The sequence below is a fragment of the Lampetra fluviatilis genome, chromosome 47 (genome assembly GCF_964198595.1).
Source record: "Lampetra fluviatilis chromosome 47, kcLamFluv1.1, whole genome shotgun sequence".
NCBI classification, from domain to species: Eukaryota; Metazoa; Chordata; class Hyperoartia; order Petromyzontiformes; family Petromyzontidae; genus Lampetra; species Lampetra fluviatilis.
The window spans coordinates 4,694,425-4,715,154 of record NC_136321.1 but is presented as its reverse complement, the minus strand read 5'-3'; the positions used below and the strand labels follow the sequence as shown (position 1 = coordinate 4,715,154).

At 58.4% G+C, this 20,730-nt stretch overlaps 1 protein-coding gene across 1 annotated transcript; it reads left to right on the top strand.

Annotated features, from left to right (window-relative positions):
• The first annotated feature begins 882 nt into the window (after positions 1 to 882).
• Positions 883 to 19,039, top strand: UBE3D (ubiquitin protein ligase E3D). Its single transcript, XM_078877186.1, is given in 12 exon segments — positions 883 to 915; positions 917 to 1,074; positions 1,911 to 2,043; positions 2,045 to 2,111; positions 2,465 to 2,561; positions 3,109 to 3,292; positions 3,776 to 4,040; positions 4,354 to 4,435; positions 5,347 to 5,455; positions 6,940 to 7,088; positions 10,056 to 10,194; positions 18,434 to 19,039. Coding segments are annotated over 12 exon segments (1,440 nt in total). The 3' UTR covers positions 18,458 to 19,039.
• Positions 19,040 to 20,730: the final 1,691 nt, after the last annotated feature.

The window sequence follows — 20,730 nt, the reverse complement described above, 5'->3', positions numbered from 1 at the left end:
GCCGGAACCAAAAAACGTGACCCGGACACCGCGGAAACAATTTACCGCCGCCGACGACACTTCCGTGAAAACACTTCCACCAGAAGTGAACAACTACAAAAAACCACAACGATAAGTTGGAAAGAAGAAAACAACAGCAACATTCGTACGAACGAATCGCGCGTTATATGCGCGTGTGTTCGCAAAGATACGTTTTAGAAAACAAAATCGGAACCAAAATCGCTTTGCGGCTCGTTGAGAACTGCCGTACCGACCTTCCCCCCCCTCCCCACCGAGCGGAAGCACGTGGGTTTTGCTTGGTGCTTCGCTCCACGTGCTTCTCAAGACGCGTTGGTGCTTCTCTGCACGTGCGTCTCGCCTGGTTGTTCCCTCCACGTGCGTCTCCTCTGGTTCTCTCCACGTGCGTATCGTGTTGGTGCTTCTCTGCACGTGGGTCTCGCGTATCGGGGTGTCTCTCCAGCCCCCTAACCACCCCCCCCAACCACCCCTCACCCACCCCCTCACCCACCCCCTCACCCCCCCCCTCACCCACCCCCTCACCCCCCCCCTCACCCCCCCCCCCTCACCCCCCCCCTCACCCCCCCCCTTAACCCCCCCCTCAACCCCCCCATCACCCCCCCCCCATCACCCCCCCCCATCACCCCCCCCATCACCCCCCCCCATCACCCCCCCCCCATCACCCCCCCCCCATCACCCCCCCCCCATCACCCCCCCCCCATCACCCCCCCCCCATCACCCCCCCCCCATCACCCCCCCCCCCATCACCCCCCCCCCATCACCCCCCCCCCCATCACCCCCCCCCCATCACCCCCCCCCCCATCACCCCCCCCCATCACCCCCCCATCACCCCCCCCCCTCACCGCCGTGTCAGGCGCCGGCCGAATGGGGGAAGCGGCCACGACGCAGCGGGGCTCCACTTGGAGTCACGGCGACTCGCCTCGAGACCCGCACGGACGACGAGGAGCAGGAGGAGGTGGACGAGGAGGTGGACGACGAGGAGGAGGAGGAGGACGGGCAGCCCGGGTTCTACTGCGAGATCCGCAGCGGGAGTCGGACCGCCCACTTGGTGCTGAGGTACGCGGCTCCGGGAGTCTCAAGGCGGCCTTGGCGGGAGGGCCTTGCCAAGGCCGGCTCCGATTTAAGTAACTATGGGGCCGTACATAAATTACGTCACGCGATTTTGGATGATTTTTTACCCCCCCCCCCTGCGTGACACGGCGTCACAAAAAGTCAGACCCCCCTCAAATATGACGTCACAAAGCTCTGCCCCCCTCCCCAAAATATATAAAACATGCTTCATCGACGCACACACACACACATAGACGCACACACACACATAGCCGCACACACACACATATAGACGCACACACAAACATAGACACACACACAGACGCAACACACACATAGACACACACACATAGACACACACACATAGACGCACACACACACACATAGACGCACACACACACACACATAGACGTACACACACACACATATAGATGCACACACACATATATACACACACATAGATACACACATAGCCGCACACACACACACACAGACGCAACACACACATAGACACACACACATAGACACACACACACATAGACACACACACACATAGCCGCACACACAGACGCAACACACACATAGACACACACACATAGACGCACACACATAGACGCACACACACACACATAGACACACACACACAGACGCGCACACACACACACATAGACACACACACACATAGACGCACACACACACAGACGCACACACACACACAGACGCAACACACACACAGGCACACACACATAGACACACACATAGACGCACACGCGCACACACCACACGCGGCGCGTCTCGGCGTTGTCGTCACCACCCAGTCTCCGTGTCTCCTCCGCGTGCAGGGACGTGCGCACCGAGGGCCCCGTGCTGGTCGAGGCCTCCCGCGTGACCGTAGCGCGCCGGCGCCCGCCGACCTCCTCGTCGCCCCTCCCGCCGGGCGTCACCGCCGACCCCGGGGCCACCGGCAGCTTCCGCCCCGGTCCCCGAAGACGGCACCCACCTGAGCCTGCGGCTCCACGCGCCGCAGAGCCTCTTCGCCGCAGGTTCCGTCGCGGCGCGGGGTGGGGAAGGGGGGGGTTGGTGGGTCGCGTGACGAGGTGCCGCACGCATCTCTCTGGCTTGCGACGAGGTGAAGGCGGCGTGGCAAAGTTGTGGACTAATATCAGCTGTCCCTTCTGGACACGATTTAACCCGTGCGAACAGGGGGGCACATGCAAACTCCATGGCCGAGTCGGCAATCGAACCTTCTTGCGGCGAGGCACAATTGTTACCACTGCGCTGCTACCCGGCCACACGTAATAACTGAGAGTGATGATGGTGATGACGGTGATGATGATGGTGATGACAGGACTGTGCCCGACGTGTTAAACAGGACTACGTCTTTGTCCGTGTCCAGGCTCGAATGCCCGACCCGTGGTGCAGCAGATCCGCGAGCAGACCACTCCGCACTTCTCATGCCAAGCGTGTGGAGCTTCACTGCTGCGACCTGGAGAGTAAGGGTTCGACTCTCGCAATCGACCCGCACAGAGACCCAGAGACTCACGTTAGACCCACACTGAGACTCGCATAGATCCACACTAAGACCCAGAGACTCGCATAGACCCACACAGAGACCCAGAGACTCACATAGACCCGCACCGAGACCCAGAGACTCGCATAGACCTGCACCGAGACCCAGAGACTCGCATAGTTCCCGCCACAAAGACCCAGAGACTCACATAGACCCACACTGAGACCCAGAGACTCGCATAGACCCGCACCGAGACCCAGAGGACTCACATAGACCCGCACTGAGACCCAGAGACTCACATAGACCCACACTGATACTCAGAGCCTAACATAGTTTAAGTTTATTTTGTTTGACCAGTGTGAAATTCAACAGACCAGAATGAGCCTCATTTGTGTAACCTTTCGATTTCGTCAAGTTCGGACCAAGACGTCGGTACACAATGGCCTACGATTGCCAACGCTGTCAGGAGATCTTTAACGTCCCCTGTGCCTCACCCTCCGCCGCCCGTGCACCCTCCTTGCCGGCACCAGGCCGTTCCGGCGGGTGCTGCCACTGCCCTCGTGCCACTGGCAGGCGATGGTGAGCGAGTGGTGTTGCCACGGCGGGGGTGCCCGCGTGGACTCGCTGGCACGCACCCCCCTGGGCCCCCGTGCGGGCGACTGCCTCGTGGGCGACACGCACCTCGTGCTGCACGCTGGCAGCCTGGGAACGGCGGTACGAGTCGCTCGCTTGCAGGCACGCCTGTTGGCTCGCTCGCTCGATCGATTGCTCATTCAATCGCTCGCTCACTCGCTCGTTGGCTCGCGTGCTCACTTACTCGTCCGCTCGCTCCAATCCCTCGCTCATTCACTTGCTCGTTGGCTCTCTCATTTGCTCACGGACTCACTCGCTCACTCCATCGCTTGCTCAATCACTCATTGGCTCGTGCGCTCACTCACTCGCTTGCATGTTCACCCCCTCGCTCCATCACTCAATAATTCACCTTGCTCGTTTGCCCGTTTGCTCACTTGCTAACTTGCTAGCTCACGCGCTCCCCCACTCTCTCTCATTCGCTAACTCACTCGCTCGCTCACCACGCGCTCGCACACCCTGATTTATGATTCGTCTTCTTTGTTTCTAGGCTGCACACACACTTCTTCTGCCTGATGATGGCGTTTCAATTCGCCCCCCCCCCCTCCCCCCCGCCGTCTCTGCCAGGTTCGGTGGCACCGCGACGTCGCTTCGGAAGTCGCGGCGCCGGACTCCGACCTCGGCGCCCGTCCCGCGGCCCCGCTGGAGAGCGGCGACCCCTGCCGCCACCCCCAGCGCGGGGAGACCGGCGCGGGGGGCGCCGCCGAGGGAGAGGGGCGGCACGCGGAGGGTCGGAGGTCGCCGCCGCCGCCACGCCCGCCGCTGGGCAAGGCCAAGGCCGAGTTGCGGTGCGAGCAGTGCGGCCGTGTGCTCGGGGAGGCGCTGGGAGCAGGTGAGACGTACGACGTTTCGGGCAATGGCCCTTGTTCAGACGGAAACACACACGTGTGTGTTGATGTACACGTATCTATGTTTTTACTTTTCATCGTACCAGGTAAGGCCCACTGTGCTCGATGGTTCTTTTTCAGAAGCGACCTGACCACGAATGATAGCTTAACGAAGTGGCTTATCGTCGCGTGGAAATTTACAGCAGCCAAATGCTCTAAACGCGTGTTTCTAAACCGGTTGTGGGCTTTCGCGAGGTTCGATGATGATGATGATGACGACGGTGATGTTGTCCCACCGATGGTTGTGTCGCACCGCAGAAGGCGCCAAGTTGTTCCTCACCGAGGTGTGCGTTGGAGGAGTTGAGGAGACACTGCCGCCTCCGCACTCTGCCAACCCGAGGTGACTGCTCCTTACGAGCCCTCGCAAGAACGCGCGTGCATGTGTGTGTGTGTGCGCGCTCACAACAACGAGCGGAGTGCCGGGTGGCTAAAGCACAGCAAGGTGGCACAGTATGGGGCACAGGTGGTGCATCGGCCAGTCATCTCGGTCATCTCAGTCAGTCGACCCGTGGCACCTGGGTCTGCCCCGTGACCTGCCAGCGGGCGTTCGACACTTTACGTGGCCTCAAGGTGCACATGGCCTGGCACAAGCATCGTGGTGACGTCACCGCCACTTAGTGGTGAATGGCGGTTGTTGTTGTTGTGTGCGCGCGTGCATGTGGGTGAGCGTGGGGAGCGGTGGTGTAGCGGTTGGCGCGCTGCGCTACGAACTCGGCGACCCGGGTTCGATTCCCGCTCACGGCCGATACCAGTGACGATTATCTGAACCGGTTCTGGGCCTCCCCTAGGTCGACTCGGCCTCAAATGAGTACCTGGTGCGGTGTGTAGACATCGCCACTGGGGAGACAAAGGTGGCCGGGCGTGGTGCTGGCCACCCACCCCCTCGTGTGCCGTACCGGCCTTCAGAGGTGCTCGCTAACAGCACTTGCCCCAACAGTCTGTTAAGGCTACACGGGGGGATATTTGTCTTTTTTTCGTGTGTGAGTGTGGCTGGAGCGGTGGCGCAGTGGTTAGCGCACTGCTAACCTGCTCACGGCCAACACCAGTGACGAACATCTCCTGGGTTGACCAACCATCAAATCCGTAAACATCAGCACCGGTGGAGACGAACGTGGCCGGAGTTATGCCGGCCACACCGCCCCCATCTAGAGCCAGCGCCGGCCCCTTCATAGGTGCTCGCTAACAGCACTTTCCCCAACGTGCTAAAGGCTACACGGGGTGGCGGCGACCTTTGTCTTGGCGTGGTCGCAGGTCGTGGTTCCTGGAGCGGCTGCTGTCCCAGCAGCTGCTGCTCATCTCCACGACGCTGTGCAGCTACCGATTCCGCGTTGAAGACCCGCGGGGCGACACGAGACTGCTGGTGAGCCCGGCGAAGGGTGAAGCCGCCGGCGGGAAACCGCGCGACGGGAGGACCGGTTCGGAATCGGAATCGCGACGTTTAATTTTTAATTTTTTTATTTTTATATAAACCCCTTTCCTCCGGAGATGTTCGATGAGCCGTGAGGGACATTTTTTTATTGCACGCTTTTATTTAACTCGCTCTGTCTGTTTTGTCGTATCCTCAAAAAATCTTGTAACTCAATTTTTACCCACTTCCCAATGTGGTATCGACTGCAAACTTGGTATACGTATGTCATACTGGTGACAATACTATATTCTATCATTAAAAAAATTATATATATATTTTTAAACAATCTTTTTATACGTTATGTTTCGGCTTGGGTCTAATTGTCCACGCTCAACTGACGTTGGATGTATATCACCACGGTCCCTTACGTTGTGGCAAGCTTCGGGGCCACTTCCTGGAGTTGTGGAGTTCTGCCATTACGAGTACATTTCATAAAAGCGTCTTTTAAATAAAAAGTATTTTTAAATATTACTTATTTCTCTTCACGGATGTCCAGTAGAGGTGGGAGGCTCATGAGAGTTTCAACAACAAACTACATTTAAGCAAACGATCGGAGTGCAAAGTAGAGGTAGGAATAAGCGAATTGACAAATCGTGTAAACATTTTGCAAAGTTCCAGTTGTATGTTCATAACACAAACTGGCTGCCTTTTTTATCAATCCGCTGCTGTATGATGGACTCGGCCGTGTCTTCCGTATGGCTTCATTGACCATACATCACCACGCTGGTCAGTGCGGGTCGGTGAACCGCCGGTGATTTTACTTTGCTTTCGATTACGATTAATGATTTTTTTTGGTTTTCTACGAGTGTGATTGTCGATTGTTACGATTATCGATTGGCCATTATCGATTTCGCTACAAAAAACAGAATTGGCGTCCATGGTAGGAGTGACAGAGCAGCTCCACGTGTGAGTGTTCTGCGTGTGAGTGTTCCATACATGTGTGTGCATCTCCATACGCAAGTCACCACCATTGTTACGGCAACCACCACAGATCCACATCTTGACTTAAAGCTTTCGTGACTGCAGGAATGCATATTCTTTTGGTCTTTCGGTAAAGTCACGTAGAACAGATCCAGTTGTGAGTGGTTCAGCTGTGCAGTTTTTTTGACCTAAGAGTTGGTGATTTTGCAGATTTGGCCACCCACCCTCTCACCAACTCACCCACCAACTTACCAATTCAATTACCCACTCACCCAGCCACTCACCATCTCACCGACCCTCTCATCAGCCTACCTGCCCACTCGCCGGCCTGGTTCCGGATCTCGGTGTCGGGACACACGACGGTGGTCAGCCCGTCGCCGATCTGCCGGTTAGGGGCCGGCTTCCGATCGGTGCGATCTCACCGGTGAGCGTTGCAACATCACGGCCAATTATCCGGCGAGTCGTCACCGTCGTGTTGCTGGCCCCCCATCCCTTCTGCTCCCCCCTTCCCCCAGCTGTGGGTGCTCAACAGCGACACACTGCTGCTGCAGAGGCCCCGTGGCGGCGGCGGTGAGTCCGCGACGCCACGGTGCCACCGCGTCCTCAAGCTGCTCTACCGCCACGCGGGAGGAGACGCGGCCACCTCGGCCACTTCGGCAGGCCGGTGGGTGGCAGGGGCCTGGGCCGGTGGGTGGCAGGGGCCTGGGCCACGGAGGCCCTCGGCCGTGACCGCCCACCGCGTCTCCCCGTTTGGGTCGCGTGCGGCGGCGCAGTTCGCGCTCGGCATGCCGGGGCTGGTTTAGAGGTTGTGCACCGCACGTGGCTGAGATGTTAACTCCCTCGCCCGGTCTACAGGAGGTCGTGGGCTCGATCCCAATCCTGACGCCTGCTGCTGTATATTTGGAGTATGATTGTCTCTCCTCGTGGTCGTGTGGATTTTCCTCCGGGTCCTCCGGTTTTTCTCCTCCACGTTTTGAGTCGACGTGCGTTTTAGCGTTTTAGAGTATTTTCCTGCTATAAATTTCCACGTTACGAGCCACTTCGTTGGGCTATCGTTCGTGGCCAGGTCACTTTTGAAAAAGAGCGACGTAGCTCAGTGTGGGCCTTACCTGGTAAAATAAAAAGTTTAGTTTGAAGATTCCGTGTTCTAAAAGAGCAACCCTGTTCCCCCTCCTCTCCCGCCCTCTGACCTGGCCCACGCCTTCACCCTCGGTAGTGGCGGTGACGCGCCCCCCCCCCCCCCCAGCAGTCGGCCGCGTTCGCCTAGTGCCGGTGTGATGGTCCACATTTGCCGAATTAGCTTAACAAAAATTACACCGCACATTGGGACGATACACAACGAGCAATCATCGGCCCCGTGGCTGCGAAAACTTTGGGCCGGACCCTCCTGGGAGTCGGGAGTTAAAAAAAAAAACTCGGAGAGGCTCGTATTCCAAACCAGACTTTCCTGGTTAAACAAGTAGAATAATAAATGATAACAATAACACACCCCCCACCACCACCACCACCCACAGCTCATCGCTCCCAGTCCCCCCGTGCCTCACCCCCTCCCGCCTGTTCCTTGTTGACGAATCGCCGGGCGCACGAGCGGCGGGAGCCGTGCTGTGCGCCGTTGGAGGCGTCTGCCGCGGGTTATTCTTCTGCGCACTTTCGTTTTTTTTCTCGCTCGCTCGTTCGCCAGCTTAGCGGCGAGCGAATTGAGCGAGCGCTCCAGTCCCACCGCTCCGCTCTGACCTTTAGCGTCTCGCTCGTTTGTTATCGTCTCCGCCCGTCGGAAGGGACGGCACAGTAAACAACGTTCTCCGAGCGACCGTTAAAGCTGACGTGCGTCGGCGTGTGCGTGCGTGCGCGCGTCAGTATAAACATCGCCACTGGGGAGACAAAGGCGGCCGGGCGTGGTGCTGACCACCCACTCCGTCATGTGCCGTTCCAGCCTTCATCGGTGCTCACTAACAGCACTTGCCCCAACAGTCTGTTAAGGCTATAGTGGGGGGCCTTTGTCTTTCTGTGTGTGGGCAGCGGTGGTGTCGCGGTTAGCGCGTTGCGCTGCAAACGCGGCAAAGACCCCGAGCGTGGGTCCCCGCTCGTGGCCACCACCAACACCGGTGACGATTATCTGAACCGGTTCTGGGCTTCCCCTACATCGACTCGGCCTCAAATGAGCGCCTGGTGCGATGCGTAAATATCGCGGGAGACAAAGGCAGCCGGGCGTGGTGCTGACCACCCACCCCCCTCGTGTGTTATTACCGGCCTTCATAGGTGCTCGCGAACAGCACTTGCCCCAACAGTCTGTTTAACGCCACACCGGGGAGGGATGTTTGTGTGTGTGTATAGGCTGGCTGTGTGTGTGTTTGTAGTGTACGTACGTTTGTCAGCAGAAGGCAGCGCAGAAAATTGTTTCCTTATGCTGCTAAATGTATTCTCCCCACCTTCACCCACCGTCAGTGTCCAGCGTGGTGAAGAAGTGTCGTCACACAACCTCATCCGGTAGTGGATTGGCAAATGGCCTCTACATTTACGCATGCACACGTGGTATCATCATCATTATTATCATTACGCTTACTTGCCCTGAAAGCAAAGCCTCGCTGAGTCTCAAGACTCTTTTTCAGGAGGGTCCTGCCGGGTATTTGCAGCAGGGGATCTTGCTGCTGCTGTGTGATTCCGATTGAGGAGTTTGCAGGCGATCTTTCCCCATTTGGGGTGCTTTGGCCGATACCGGTTCCATCGTGGGTTGCTTTGCTGCTGTGTTGTAATCTGGGAGGAAATCAGAGAACCCGGAGAGAAACCCACGCAGAACGGGGAGAGAGTGAGAGAGAGCACACAGACTCCCGACCGTGATGACTGTATGTTTGGAGATGTCTCTCTATCACCCCATGGTCGCGTGGATTTTTCTCCGGGCCCTCCGTTTTTCCCCTCCACATTTAGAATCGACACGCTTTTTAGAGTATTTCGCTGCTATACATTTCCACGTGATAAGCAACTTCGTTGAGCTATCCATTTGCGATAGCCAAGTCGCTTCTGAAAGAAGAGCTACACTGCTCAGTGAGCCTTTCCTGGTTAAATAAAAAGTTGAGTTTTCGTTTAGTTTAAGTACCTTGGTCTGGTTCCGGCTCTGTTCGGCAAACAGGGCCCGGTGGAACATAAACATTCGGCTCAGATGTGCCAGTGGAAAAAGAAGCGTGTGTTATACCCTGAGCATTGCATTGCATCTCTTCCACTGTTAGGGCTGGGAATCGAACCGGCGTCCCAGTGCGAGCTTGCTCAACGTGCCTGCCTGCGTCCCCCTCCGTGTCTCTCCGCTAGCGTCGCGGTTCGCGCGCTGCGCTACGAACCCGGCGACCCGAGTTCAATTCCCGCTCACGGCCACCAACATCCGTGACCATTATCTGGACCGGTCCTGGGCCTCCCCTAGGTTGACTCAGCCTCAAATGAGTACCGGGTGCGGTGTGGAGTAAACATCGACACCGGGGAGACAAAGTCGGCCGGTGCGTGGTGCTGGTCACCCACCCCCGTCGTTTGCCGTGCCGGCCTTCACAGGTGCTGCTCGCTAACAGCACTTGCCCCAAAACAGTCTTCTGAGGTTATCTTTGTCTCTGTTGGTGGCCCGTCCGTGTGTCTCTGCGTGTCACAGCGAGGACGAGCTGTGGGCGCGGGACGTGAAGGCCCACGACCTGTGCCTGCCCAGCGGTGCGTGCGCCGAGCTCTCCGCCGTGCTTAGCGCCAGCTCCCAGCTCGCTCCGCCCTCGCTCCGGGACGTCAACCACTTCCGGGTGAGGATGATCGCTCTCCCCGCGCCTCCTCCTCCTCCGCTCTCCTCCAGCTCCCGTGTCTCCTCTGCTCTAGCCCCCGTGTCTCCTCTCGTTCCCGTGTCTCCTCTCCTTCCCGTGTTTCCTCTCCTCCAGCTCTCATGCCTCCTCTACTCTAGCTCCCGTGCCTCCTCCAATTCCCATCCGGCGGGAATGACAACGAAATAATAATAAAAGTAGTAGTCAAATTACGAACTCCACGGCAGCCAAGACAATGAAAGCGATAACTCCTCCGCCGATAATGCAGGCGCTCCCCACGCCCCCCCCCCCCCCCCATTGCGTTCATACGAAAATAATGAGCATTTAGCGTTCGTGTGCATGCATGTCTAGCGGTCCGCACGCCGCACTACCCGGCGGCCCCGAATTCGATTCCCGCTCACGGCCAACGCCGGTGACTGATTATCTGAATCGATCCCGAGCCTCCGCTAGGTCCACTCGGCCTCAAATGAGTTACCTGGTGCGGTGTGTAGTAAACATCGCCGGGCGTGGTTCTGAACGCACCACTCCCTTCGTGTGCCGTGCCGGCCTTCATCGGCGCTCGCTAACAGCGCTTGCGTTCTGTTAACGCGGGCTGGGGATCTCCGCCTGAGCGCGTGCGCAATTTCATTTCTTGCGCCGCTTGTTTTCGATGTTGAGACATTAATCACACGTCCCTCCGGTTCTGCCGCTCCGCGGGGAGGGGGGGATGCGCAGGTGACACAGACACTAGGGTCCAATCGCCCGGGATGATGACAGATCTAGGCACTTGATTTCTGTCCGAGTCGACCTAGGGGAAGCACAGGACCTGTGTGCGGACAATGCTTGCCGCTCATGTTGAGCTGCCGGGTTTTTTCAAAGGGCGGTGCGGTCACCGCTGCGCCACCGCTCCCCTCGTAGACACGGATGCGCTCACATGCAAAGTAGTGTGCGTGCGTGCGTTTGCGCGCGCACACGCGGGTATACACAAACACGTACACACTGGTGTAAAGCACACGCGCACACGCGACCTCCGTAGTGTACAACTACAGGTGATATCGGCTGTTCCATGGGTGGCTGGGCGAGTGGCTGGCTGGGTCTGTGAGTGGCTGTGGGTACTTGCTTCAGTGGGCCGGTGGGTGTCTGGGTGGGTGTCTGGGTGGGTGTGTAGGTGTCTGGGTGGGTGCGTGTCTGGGTTGGTGTGTTGGTGTGTAGGTGTGTAGGTGGGTGGGTGTCTGGATGGGTGGGTGTCTGGGTGGGTGTGTAGATGTTTGGGTGGGTGTCTGGGTGGGTGTGTAGATGTTTGGGTGGGTGGGTGTGTAGATGTCTGCGTGTGTAGGTGTTTGGGTGGGTGTCTGGGTTGGTGTGTAGGTGTCTGGGTGGGTGGGGTCTGGGTGGGTGTCTGGGTAGGTGTCTGGGTGGGTGTCTGGGTGGGTGTCTGGGTGGGTGTGTAGGTGTCTGGGTGGGTGTCTGGGTGCGTGTCTGGGTTGGTGTGTAGGTGTCTGGGTGGGTGGGTGTCTGGGTGGGTGTCTGGGTGGGTGTCTGGGTGGGTATCTGGGTGGGTGTCTGGGTGGGTATGTAGGTGTCTGGGCGGGTGTCTGGGTGGTTCTCTGGGTGGGTGTGTAGGCACTGTGGTGACATCACCGTCACTTTGTGGCAAATGGTGGGTACTTGTTATTATTGGGTGTGTAGGTGGCTGGGTGGCTAGGTGTAGCATTCCTGGATGGGTTAGGTGGCTCGTTGTGTAGTTGGCTGAGTGGGCAGGTTGCTGGCTGGGTTGATAGGTGGGTGGGTATGTTACTGGGTATCTCGGTAGGTGGCTTGGGTAGCTGCGTGGGGTAACCGGCTGGGTAGGCGGGAACGGTTGTCAAAGGGGGTCACCTGAAACAGCACCGCGTTGGAAGTGAGATCACGCCCCCCCGGGGCCGCTTAATTCCTCGCCGAGGGAGAACCCTCCGCCGTTGACGCACGCACGCGCAACCACGGAGGTGGGGGGGGGGGGCTCAACAGGGCTTCTAGCAACGACGAGCCGGGGCCACGCCGTGGCCACGCGGTTGCCCCTGGCTCTGCGGGCTTCTCCGCTCCACGCCTCGGGGCGCACCGCGAGCCTCTCATCCGGTCTCCACGCCCGCGTGCCGTTAACCCGGCCCCCGCTCGCATCGGGAGGCGCACATGGCCCTGTTTAAAGGGAGCGCGCGGGCGGGCGGGCGGGCGATCGCCAACTCTCAACAACGGTGATGGGCGCCACGGGTGTCGAGATGTTAACTCCCTCGCCTGGTATACAGGAGGTCGAGGGTTCGAGCCTGACCCTGATGCCGACTGTATATTTTGGAGTTTGCGTGTCCCTCTCTCCGTGGTCAGGTGGATTATTCTCCGGGTCCTCCGATTTTTCCCTCCACGTTTAGAAACACACGGGTTTAGAGTATTTCCCTGCGATGCATTGCCACGTGCTAAGCCACTTCGTTGAGCTATCATTTGTGGGCCAGGTCGTTACTGAAAAAGAGCTGCATAGCTCAGTGGGCCTTACGAGGCAGTTGATGAGCCCCAGGTAATTGCATCGGGGAGTGGAGGAATGTTGCGTCATCGCGGTTGATGATGATGCCTCCTTCATAGGGATCTCTTGGTCGGAGTCTGTGGGTCCCTATGTGAGTTCGTGGTTCTGTACGCGAATCTATAGATGTTTTATATACAACAGGGTCTCTATGCAATTGTGTGGGTTTCAGTGTGAATCTATAGATTTGCCTTCCTCTTCTCTTTCACGTGGCTGATGTTTATGTCGAGAGCAGCAGCAGCTATGATTTTTACATCGAGGGGGGTTGATGATTGCGGAGACAGGAGTAGCAGAGTGGTGCGTCATCGCTGCTATTACGATGAAGCATCCTCCTCCGTGTTTGTGCATCGGTGACATCGAGCGCGCATTCTACGCTCCGTGGCTGTGTTCTCGGCGGTGACCATAGTCTCGGCACACCGGGACACTCTGCCGTGGCGCACTGGTCAGCGCGCTGGTCACCTCAAGCTCTGCTATCCTCTATATATTAAGGTGGTATTCGCCATTGAATAACGAGTGTTTGTGCATGTGGGAGGAAGCCGGAGCAGTGGGATGAAACACACGAGTGCGAGGGGGAAACGCTCTTTCCCATGCCACTGTCACCATCATCACCGCCGATGGCACCACCGTCGCCACCACCGGCACCACCGTCGCCATCACCGCCGCCACCACCACCACTGCCGTCACCATTGATGGCACCACCGTCGCCGCCACCACCATTGCCACCGCCACCACCGTTGTCACTGCCACCACCACCGCCACCACTATCGCCACCACCATTGTCACTGCCACCACCACCGTTGTCACTGCCACCACCACCGTTGTCACCGGCCCCACCACCGCCACCACCACCGCCACCACCATTGCCACCACCATCGCCACCGCCACCACCACCGTTGTCACCGCCACCACCACCGCCACCACCTTTGTCACCGCCACCACCACCGTTGTCACCGGCGCCACCACCGCCGCCACCACCACGCGGCTGTCTCTTCATCTCAACCTCATCGTCAATCCCGAGACGCAGGCCGTGGCGCCCTCCTAGCAAGAGACGCGTTGTGCCCACGCCCGCTGCCAATAACCTCCCCTCCCCGCTCCCCCCCCCCTCATAAATACAACAAAACCACAGCGCCAGCGTGATTACAGTGACCGAACCGTCCCATTACGCTCGAGATAATGAATCTTGACGGGGCCACACGGCACAGCAAAAACAAATTAGCGGGGAAGCGTGTGCATGAGAAAAGTGCGTTATCGATGGCGCCGTTCTCCCGCCGCAGGATCATTCGGAGTCTTTGGGGTGTAATTACGACAACAATGACACTAATGAGAATAGTGAAGGCAAAGGCGTAGCCCTGCAATTGCGTACTCGCTCCACGGCTGGCAGAAGAGCGTCTCCCAACGGGGAAAGCTCTGCAGAGCCCCCCTCCCTCCTCCTCGCCCTTTTTAGAAGAGAGTCATTTCTGGCTTGTTCTCTCATTTTTCATTTGCTTGTTGTGCGCGCGTGCAACGTAGCCAACCACTTCCATGGGATTTGATCCTCGTATATCTATAACATTAATGTGCAACGTTGTGGGTAGCTGTCGGCACGAATGACGCCATATGTTCAATGAAAGCATCATTGTTATGAACATTACATCGGCCGGGCGTCCCGGAAGAAGAGGTGGCAGTACCACACACTTTACCCCGCCACGCGGTGACGGTGACGACGATTCGGCGTGCGTCGCATGCAAGCTGTCGGCACAGATTGCGGGGGCAGGCGGGAAAATAACCAACTCCCCCCCCCCTCCTCGCTTTTCCAATCCGGTGGGAATAGTTTTGTTTTAATGAGGACCAAGGCGCAGCCCCCGCAATGTCCCCGCTCCGCGCCCGCGCTGGCGGAAGGGGCAGCCACCCGAGGAGAGGCTCAAGAGAGGCGGCTCAGTCTACAGCGGGCGTCGGGCCTACCAGGGAAAGGCCTGCCCGAGTCTTTCAGGAGCGGGGGGTGGGCGGGGTGGGAGAGCGCTGCGCCACTATTCGGGGATGTTTTTTGCCGCGAATTCCGCGAGCGACGGGAGAGTTTTGGTTCCGCGTGGGAGGAGGAGGAGGAGGGAGGAAAACCGGAGAGACCCCCGAGGAGACCCAGCGCGCGTCGCTGCTGCGGGCAAGGGGGGCGACACTCGAGGCCACGCGTCTTGGAAGAGGCGGTGGTGGTGGGGGGAGGGGGGGGGTGGGTGGAGGGGGGGGCGTGGGGGGAGTGCCCACACTTTACCCCACCCGCCCGGACACCTGCCGATCGGCGAACTGTTTGTTCGGCAACAAACTCTAAACTTTTTGGCTCGCTCGTCTTTAAACTCGGCGACCTCCTCCCACGATGCGCCGCAGAGCAGCCCCCTCCCGGGCCCCGCGCGGTTAATGTCTCGAGTCGTTAGCGATCGCAGGAAGCCTGCCTTTAACGAGCCTTCGGCCTCCCGGCGCTCTGCCGCGCAACGCGTAGAGCGGCAGAGCGGCGGCTCGGACACTCCGCGGCAAGCTTGAAGTTTGCGACAACAACGACGATGACAAGGGGTACGCCGATGGGCGAGCACTTCCCCCGGTTCCGAGACGTCGGCACGTCGCAGGGTGCGGTGTCCCGGAGCGCGCGAGCGGTTCGGCGTTCGTTTTTTCGTTTGGAGAAGGCGTAGCAGCGCCGCTGTCTGTGAAGACCTTGTGACTCGCCGCGGAGAACCGTAGTCGACACGACGCCGACGCCGCCTCTACGATAGCCGGCGCCAAACTGCGTCCCGCACGGCGATTCCGTTTGGGATCGGGAGGAACAGCCGATGACGTACGCGTGCGCACGTCGTGGGGACGGGAGAGAGGGTCAATATTTTTACTCAAACTCGTAACGCGACACCGACGCCGCCGTCGCCGCCGCACAGGATTCTCTCCTCGCTGAGGGGGAGAGGCACCAGCAGGAGGCACCGCAGAATCAGAGTCTTTATTTCGACTGCAGGACGAATCCGATGAGCTACGAAGCCCTTGTAATCATCATAATTGACATTTATGAAGCGCAATTCATCCGAGGATCTCGGTGCGCCGTGCTCGAAGTGAGGAAATGTAAATAACGCAAAGTCCAGAGTCCACTGGTCATGCATGGCAAGTGTAGGCCAGGCGAAACGGGCGAGTCTTGTTCACAGGTGTCCAGTATGAGCAGTAGCAACGGCCACACGATGGTGAGAGTCACCGCCACCAACAGACGCCCCCCAAGCTCTGCAATCCTCTGTGTACGAAGGTGTTGTCGGCCGATTAGTGCTTGCGTGCGCGAGGAAACCGGGGCGCCCGGAGAAAACCCGCACGCGCGCGAGGGTGCAACGCTCGATCTCATACAGATTGAACAGGTTGAGTCAACAACCCGCTGTGTGTACCGCCTTCTCTTGGGCGAGCCAGGGCACGGGCACCTCCCTGATGCCAACGGGTGAGACGGGAGTTTCACAACTTCTGTGTGCGGCGATCCACGAACCCCCTGCGCTGCTGCCCTCGCTGCGCCGGATTGCAGGCAGCGGCCACGTGCGTCAGCGTAGCCACCACCACCACCACCGTCGATCGCCGCCCGGAGCTGATGATGCTGTTCACTTGCGTGGCGGATGGAGTTTGCTCGTGAGCGCTCGCATTCACGGTGCGCAACGCAGGATCGCCGCCACCGCCGCCGGGGAGAATACGAGCACCAACACGGATGAGCGACGACAACACCTGCCCCCCCCCCCGTCTCTCTCGGCGTCAAAGATTTCTATGAAAGAACAAAACAAACCCCCCAATGTTTAATTTGTACACGAGGAGACGCACGCAGCCCGAAACGATGCGTGGGTCGCCGCACTGCCTGCGGCTCATGCTGAAGTCGGAGCAGTAGTAGGAGGAGGAGCAGCAGCAGGAGGAGGAGGAGCGGCAGCAGCAGCAGGAGAAGCAGCAGCAGCAGGAGAAGCAGCAGCAGCAGCAGGAGAAGCAGCAGCAGCAGGAGGAGAAGCAGCAGCAGCAGGAGGAGAAGCAGCAGCAGCAGCAGGAGAAGCAGCAGCAGCAGCAGGAGAAGCAGCAGCAGCAGCAGGAGAAGCAGCAGCAGCAGCAGGAGAAGCAGCAGCAGCAGCAGGAGAAGCAGCAGCAGCAGCAGCAGGAGAAGGAGCAGCAGCAGCAGCAGGAGAAGCAGCAGCAGCAGGAGAAGCAGCAGCAGCAGCAGGAGAAAGCAGCAGCAGCAGCAGCAGCAGCAGCAGGAGAAGCAGCAGCAGCAGGAGAAGCAGCAGCAGCAGCAGGAGAAGGAGCAGCAGCAGCAGCAGCAGGAGAAGCAGCAGCAGCAGCAGGAGAAGCAGCAGCAGCAGCAGGAGAAGCAGCAGCAGCAGCAGGAGGAGAAGCAGCAGCAGCAGCAGGAGGAGAAGCAGCAGCAGCAGCAGGAGCAGGAGGAGCGGGCGAGTGTTTGCGCTGCGAGTCGTTTACCGGGCACCCCTCCGCCACAGGTTGCGACACGCCACTTAATGGAGGTCGCGACCTCTCCTTTACCCAGAACTCCCTGCCCGCAATCCCGTGGGTCCGCGCCCCACCAAACCTCATTTTTGGCACTCCGGCTGCTCCGCCACCCCCCCCCTCCCGTCTTGCCGTCTTGAAAATTTTGGCAACGTCACTGCCCGGAGGAGAATGTGGCGGTGGTGGTGGTACGCGACGGTGCGACGATGTGTCCCGATTGAACGATCTAAATCGATTTGTTGTGTGCGCGCGCGTGTCGTGTCTGTGATTTGCTATTCCTATATATACCCGTGGTGAAGTATGGTGAAACGACCACACCCCCCCCTCCCCCTCCATGATGACCTGCTTGGCATGGGGGTGACACGTGTTTGGCTGTGGCGTTAAAACCCTTGGACGTGACACAGAGGCCCCCTAGCAAGCTCTGTTAGCGAGCGCCTATTAAAGCCGGCAAGGGCACACAAGGGGGGGGGGGGGAGCGGTGTGGTTGGCCGTGCGACCTTTGTCTCTCCGCGGTGCAGACATTTACACCGTGCACCAGGTACTCGTTGTTTATTTTTAAAGGCTGAGTCGACCTTGGGGATGCCCAGGACAGGTTTAGATTTCCACCACCGATGTTTGTAGCCGTGAGCGGGAATCGAAACCGCAGGGCGCTCAAACCACTGCGCCTCCGCTCCCCAATGCATACATGCAAAGGTAAAGATCCCCCACCGCCCCGTATAGCCTTAACAGACTTTTGGGACAAGTGCGTTGAGCGAGCACCTGTGAAGGCGGGTACGGCAAACGAAGGGGGTGGGTGGCCAGCACCACGCCCGGGGTCGCCTTTGTCTCCCTAGTGGCGATGTTCACACATCGCACCAAGTCCAGACTTGAGGCCGAGTCGACCTAGGGGAGGGCCCGGATAATCGTCACTGCTGTTGACCGTGAGCGGGAATCTTAGCCGAGCTCGTCGCGCAGTGCGCTGACCGGCACGCCTTCCGCCGCGATACGTAACATCCGCACAGACGCGCACACGCATTGACGTACGCGCGGTGCCAATGGCGCGCGTGCCCCAGGTACGACACGCGCTCGCCGCTCGCCTCACCTGTGCAAACGGAGGAGCTCGGTTTACCTGCAGCTGGTTCACCGGGGCGGCGTGCCGGAGTCCGAGCCGTGCGCATTTTTCCCGCCCCATGAGTGTCTCTCTCCACCCCCCCCCCCCCCCCCGTTGTTTTCATCTCCCCCTGCTCCTTACAGGTCGGGCACTTGAGGCTGGCTTAATGGACGTGAGACCCCCCATATGCAAGCGGCGTCATCGCTCTCTCTGAAGAGGGACCCCCCCCCCCCCCCGAGTGCGCGCTGGGTGACAAGGACGTCCACCGATTCAAATCCACGGTGGCTCAGAAGTCGGCGTCGACGAGCCGGCCCCGTTGACAAGCCTGGGTTCGAGTCCGGGTTTCGGTCATCCGCGAATAAACCGGGAGCTGGGGCTTAGTGAGTTGATGGTTTCGGCCAGGCCCACCACAAATGACTGCAACAACAAAAACCATCGCATTCAATTTGGTTTTGCATTGACTTTATCTACATTCCAGCTGTTGAGACATAAATTGACTCGGTCTGGCTGTCACCTGATGAACCTCGCTGTCACGTGGCAGAGCTGGGTGGGTAAAAGTGCTGCCCTCTGCTGTGTGTGAACCATAAATCACTTGAAGAAGGCATCTGGGAGGTGGCTCTGCGACATCCGCTTCCCCGGGTCGCTCTCGGGTAACGCGAAGCGTCGCGCTGTTTTGCGAGATCTCCGAATGGATTCTCCGTCTCGTGATGGGGAAGCGACACCGATAGCGAGATCTTTAATAAAACGGAGGGGGGGCGGGGGAGGTGGGGTTGCGGGGGAAGACGACAAAATAAAATAAATGTAAAACGAAAAAAAATCTACGTCAGTCTTTATTTCGTGAATCTGCGTTCACCACTAAGAGTCTCCAAGACAAAAAAGAAAAAATGTGAGAAAGTGTAATTGAAAATAAAATGTCACCAACTCCTTCCCCGTGCGTGTCGAGGAGGTAGTCATACCCTGCCTCGCCAGGAGAGGGCAGCGCAGCGACAATGCGGACGCCACCTGCTCCGTCGGCGTGTAATATCGAGCGTTGCGCCGTCGCACGCGTGGGGTATCTCATGCGTGCGTGGTGGACTTTGGCCCCCGGTTCAGTGCCGGTGATGTCGGAGAGAGTCGTACGGCTGTCAGGTTCGGTGTCGAGTTGGTGGCGCTGCTGCATTCGGCAGGGCGTGCACAAGCAACACAACTTTGTTTACGTGCCATGAAGAAGGGCGGTTGCCTGAAACGTCGCCTGTTTTCTCTTGAGGCCGCTCGGTGTTATTGGCGGACATGTCGAGTGTTTGCCGTTCACATCAGGGGCAGGCTTCCACGCACAAAGCTTGCGTTGTGCAATTGTACATCACTGGCTGGCTCCTGCCGGGGTCTGTGAGCAGAGGAGAGCGATGGTCGCATCCGGATGTCTCTCTTCCCCCCCCCCCCCATCGAACCGTTAGCTTGAGAAGGAAATGAGCTTAAGTAGAAATGTCACTTGTCCCTCCCTTCACCCTGGTCAATTAATTGATGTACAGCCGCTTTGTCACAGTGTGGCCGGCTCCCCTCTCACATCTATTAAGGGGTCGTCTATAAATGACGTCACGCGATTTTGGACGATTTTTGACCACGCGCCCCCCCTTCGTCACACGGCGTCACAAAAAGTCAGAAAACATTTATCAAAAAGTCTAATTAAGTAGAACGTGTGTGCGTGACGTCATTTATGGACGCCCCCTAAACTACTTTTTTATTTTACCAGATAAGGCCCCATTGAGCTACATTGCACTTTTTGAAGGCTCTACGAAGTGGCTTTTGAAGGCTCTACGAAGTGGCTTATCATCACGTGGGCATTTATAGCAGCAGGCAAATACTCGAAACGGATTTTGTTGAGGCTAAATGTGGGAGGAAGAACCGGAGGACCCGGACAAAAAAAATCCCACGCGACCACGGGGAGAGCGAGAGGACACCGCAAACTCCAAATATACAGCAGCAGGCGTCAGAGTCGTGATCGAACCCACGACCTCCTGTATACCAGGCGAGGTAGTTAACATCTCATAGCCACCGTTGCACCCAGCGAAGTGTCTCCCATGCGCTTGCCAATCGCAGCGACTGCCAGCAGAGAGTTGAACGCGGCGTGACCGCGAGCTTGGGGCCGATTTTAATGAAGAATCATTCACCTCCACACAGCAGGCCCCTGGTGGGGGCGAGGGGGGGAGGGGAGAGGGGTATTTGGGGGGATGAAAGCGCCGTTCCGCTGACCACGATCTTCTGGGCGGGGACGCAGAGACACAAAGGCCCCCCGTGTAGCCTTTCACAGACCGTTGGGGCAAGTGCTGTTAGCGAGCACCTATAAAGGCCGGAACGGCACGGGAAGGGTTGTGGGTGTGGTGCCGAGCGCCGAGCCCGCCCGCCTTTGTCTTCCCCAGTGGCGATGTTTTACCCACCGCACCAGATACTCATTTGAGGCGGG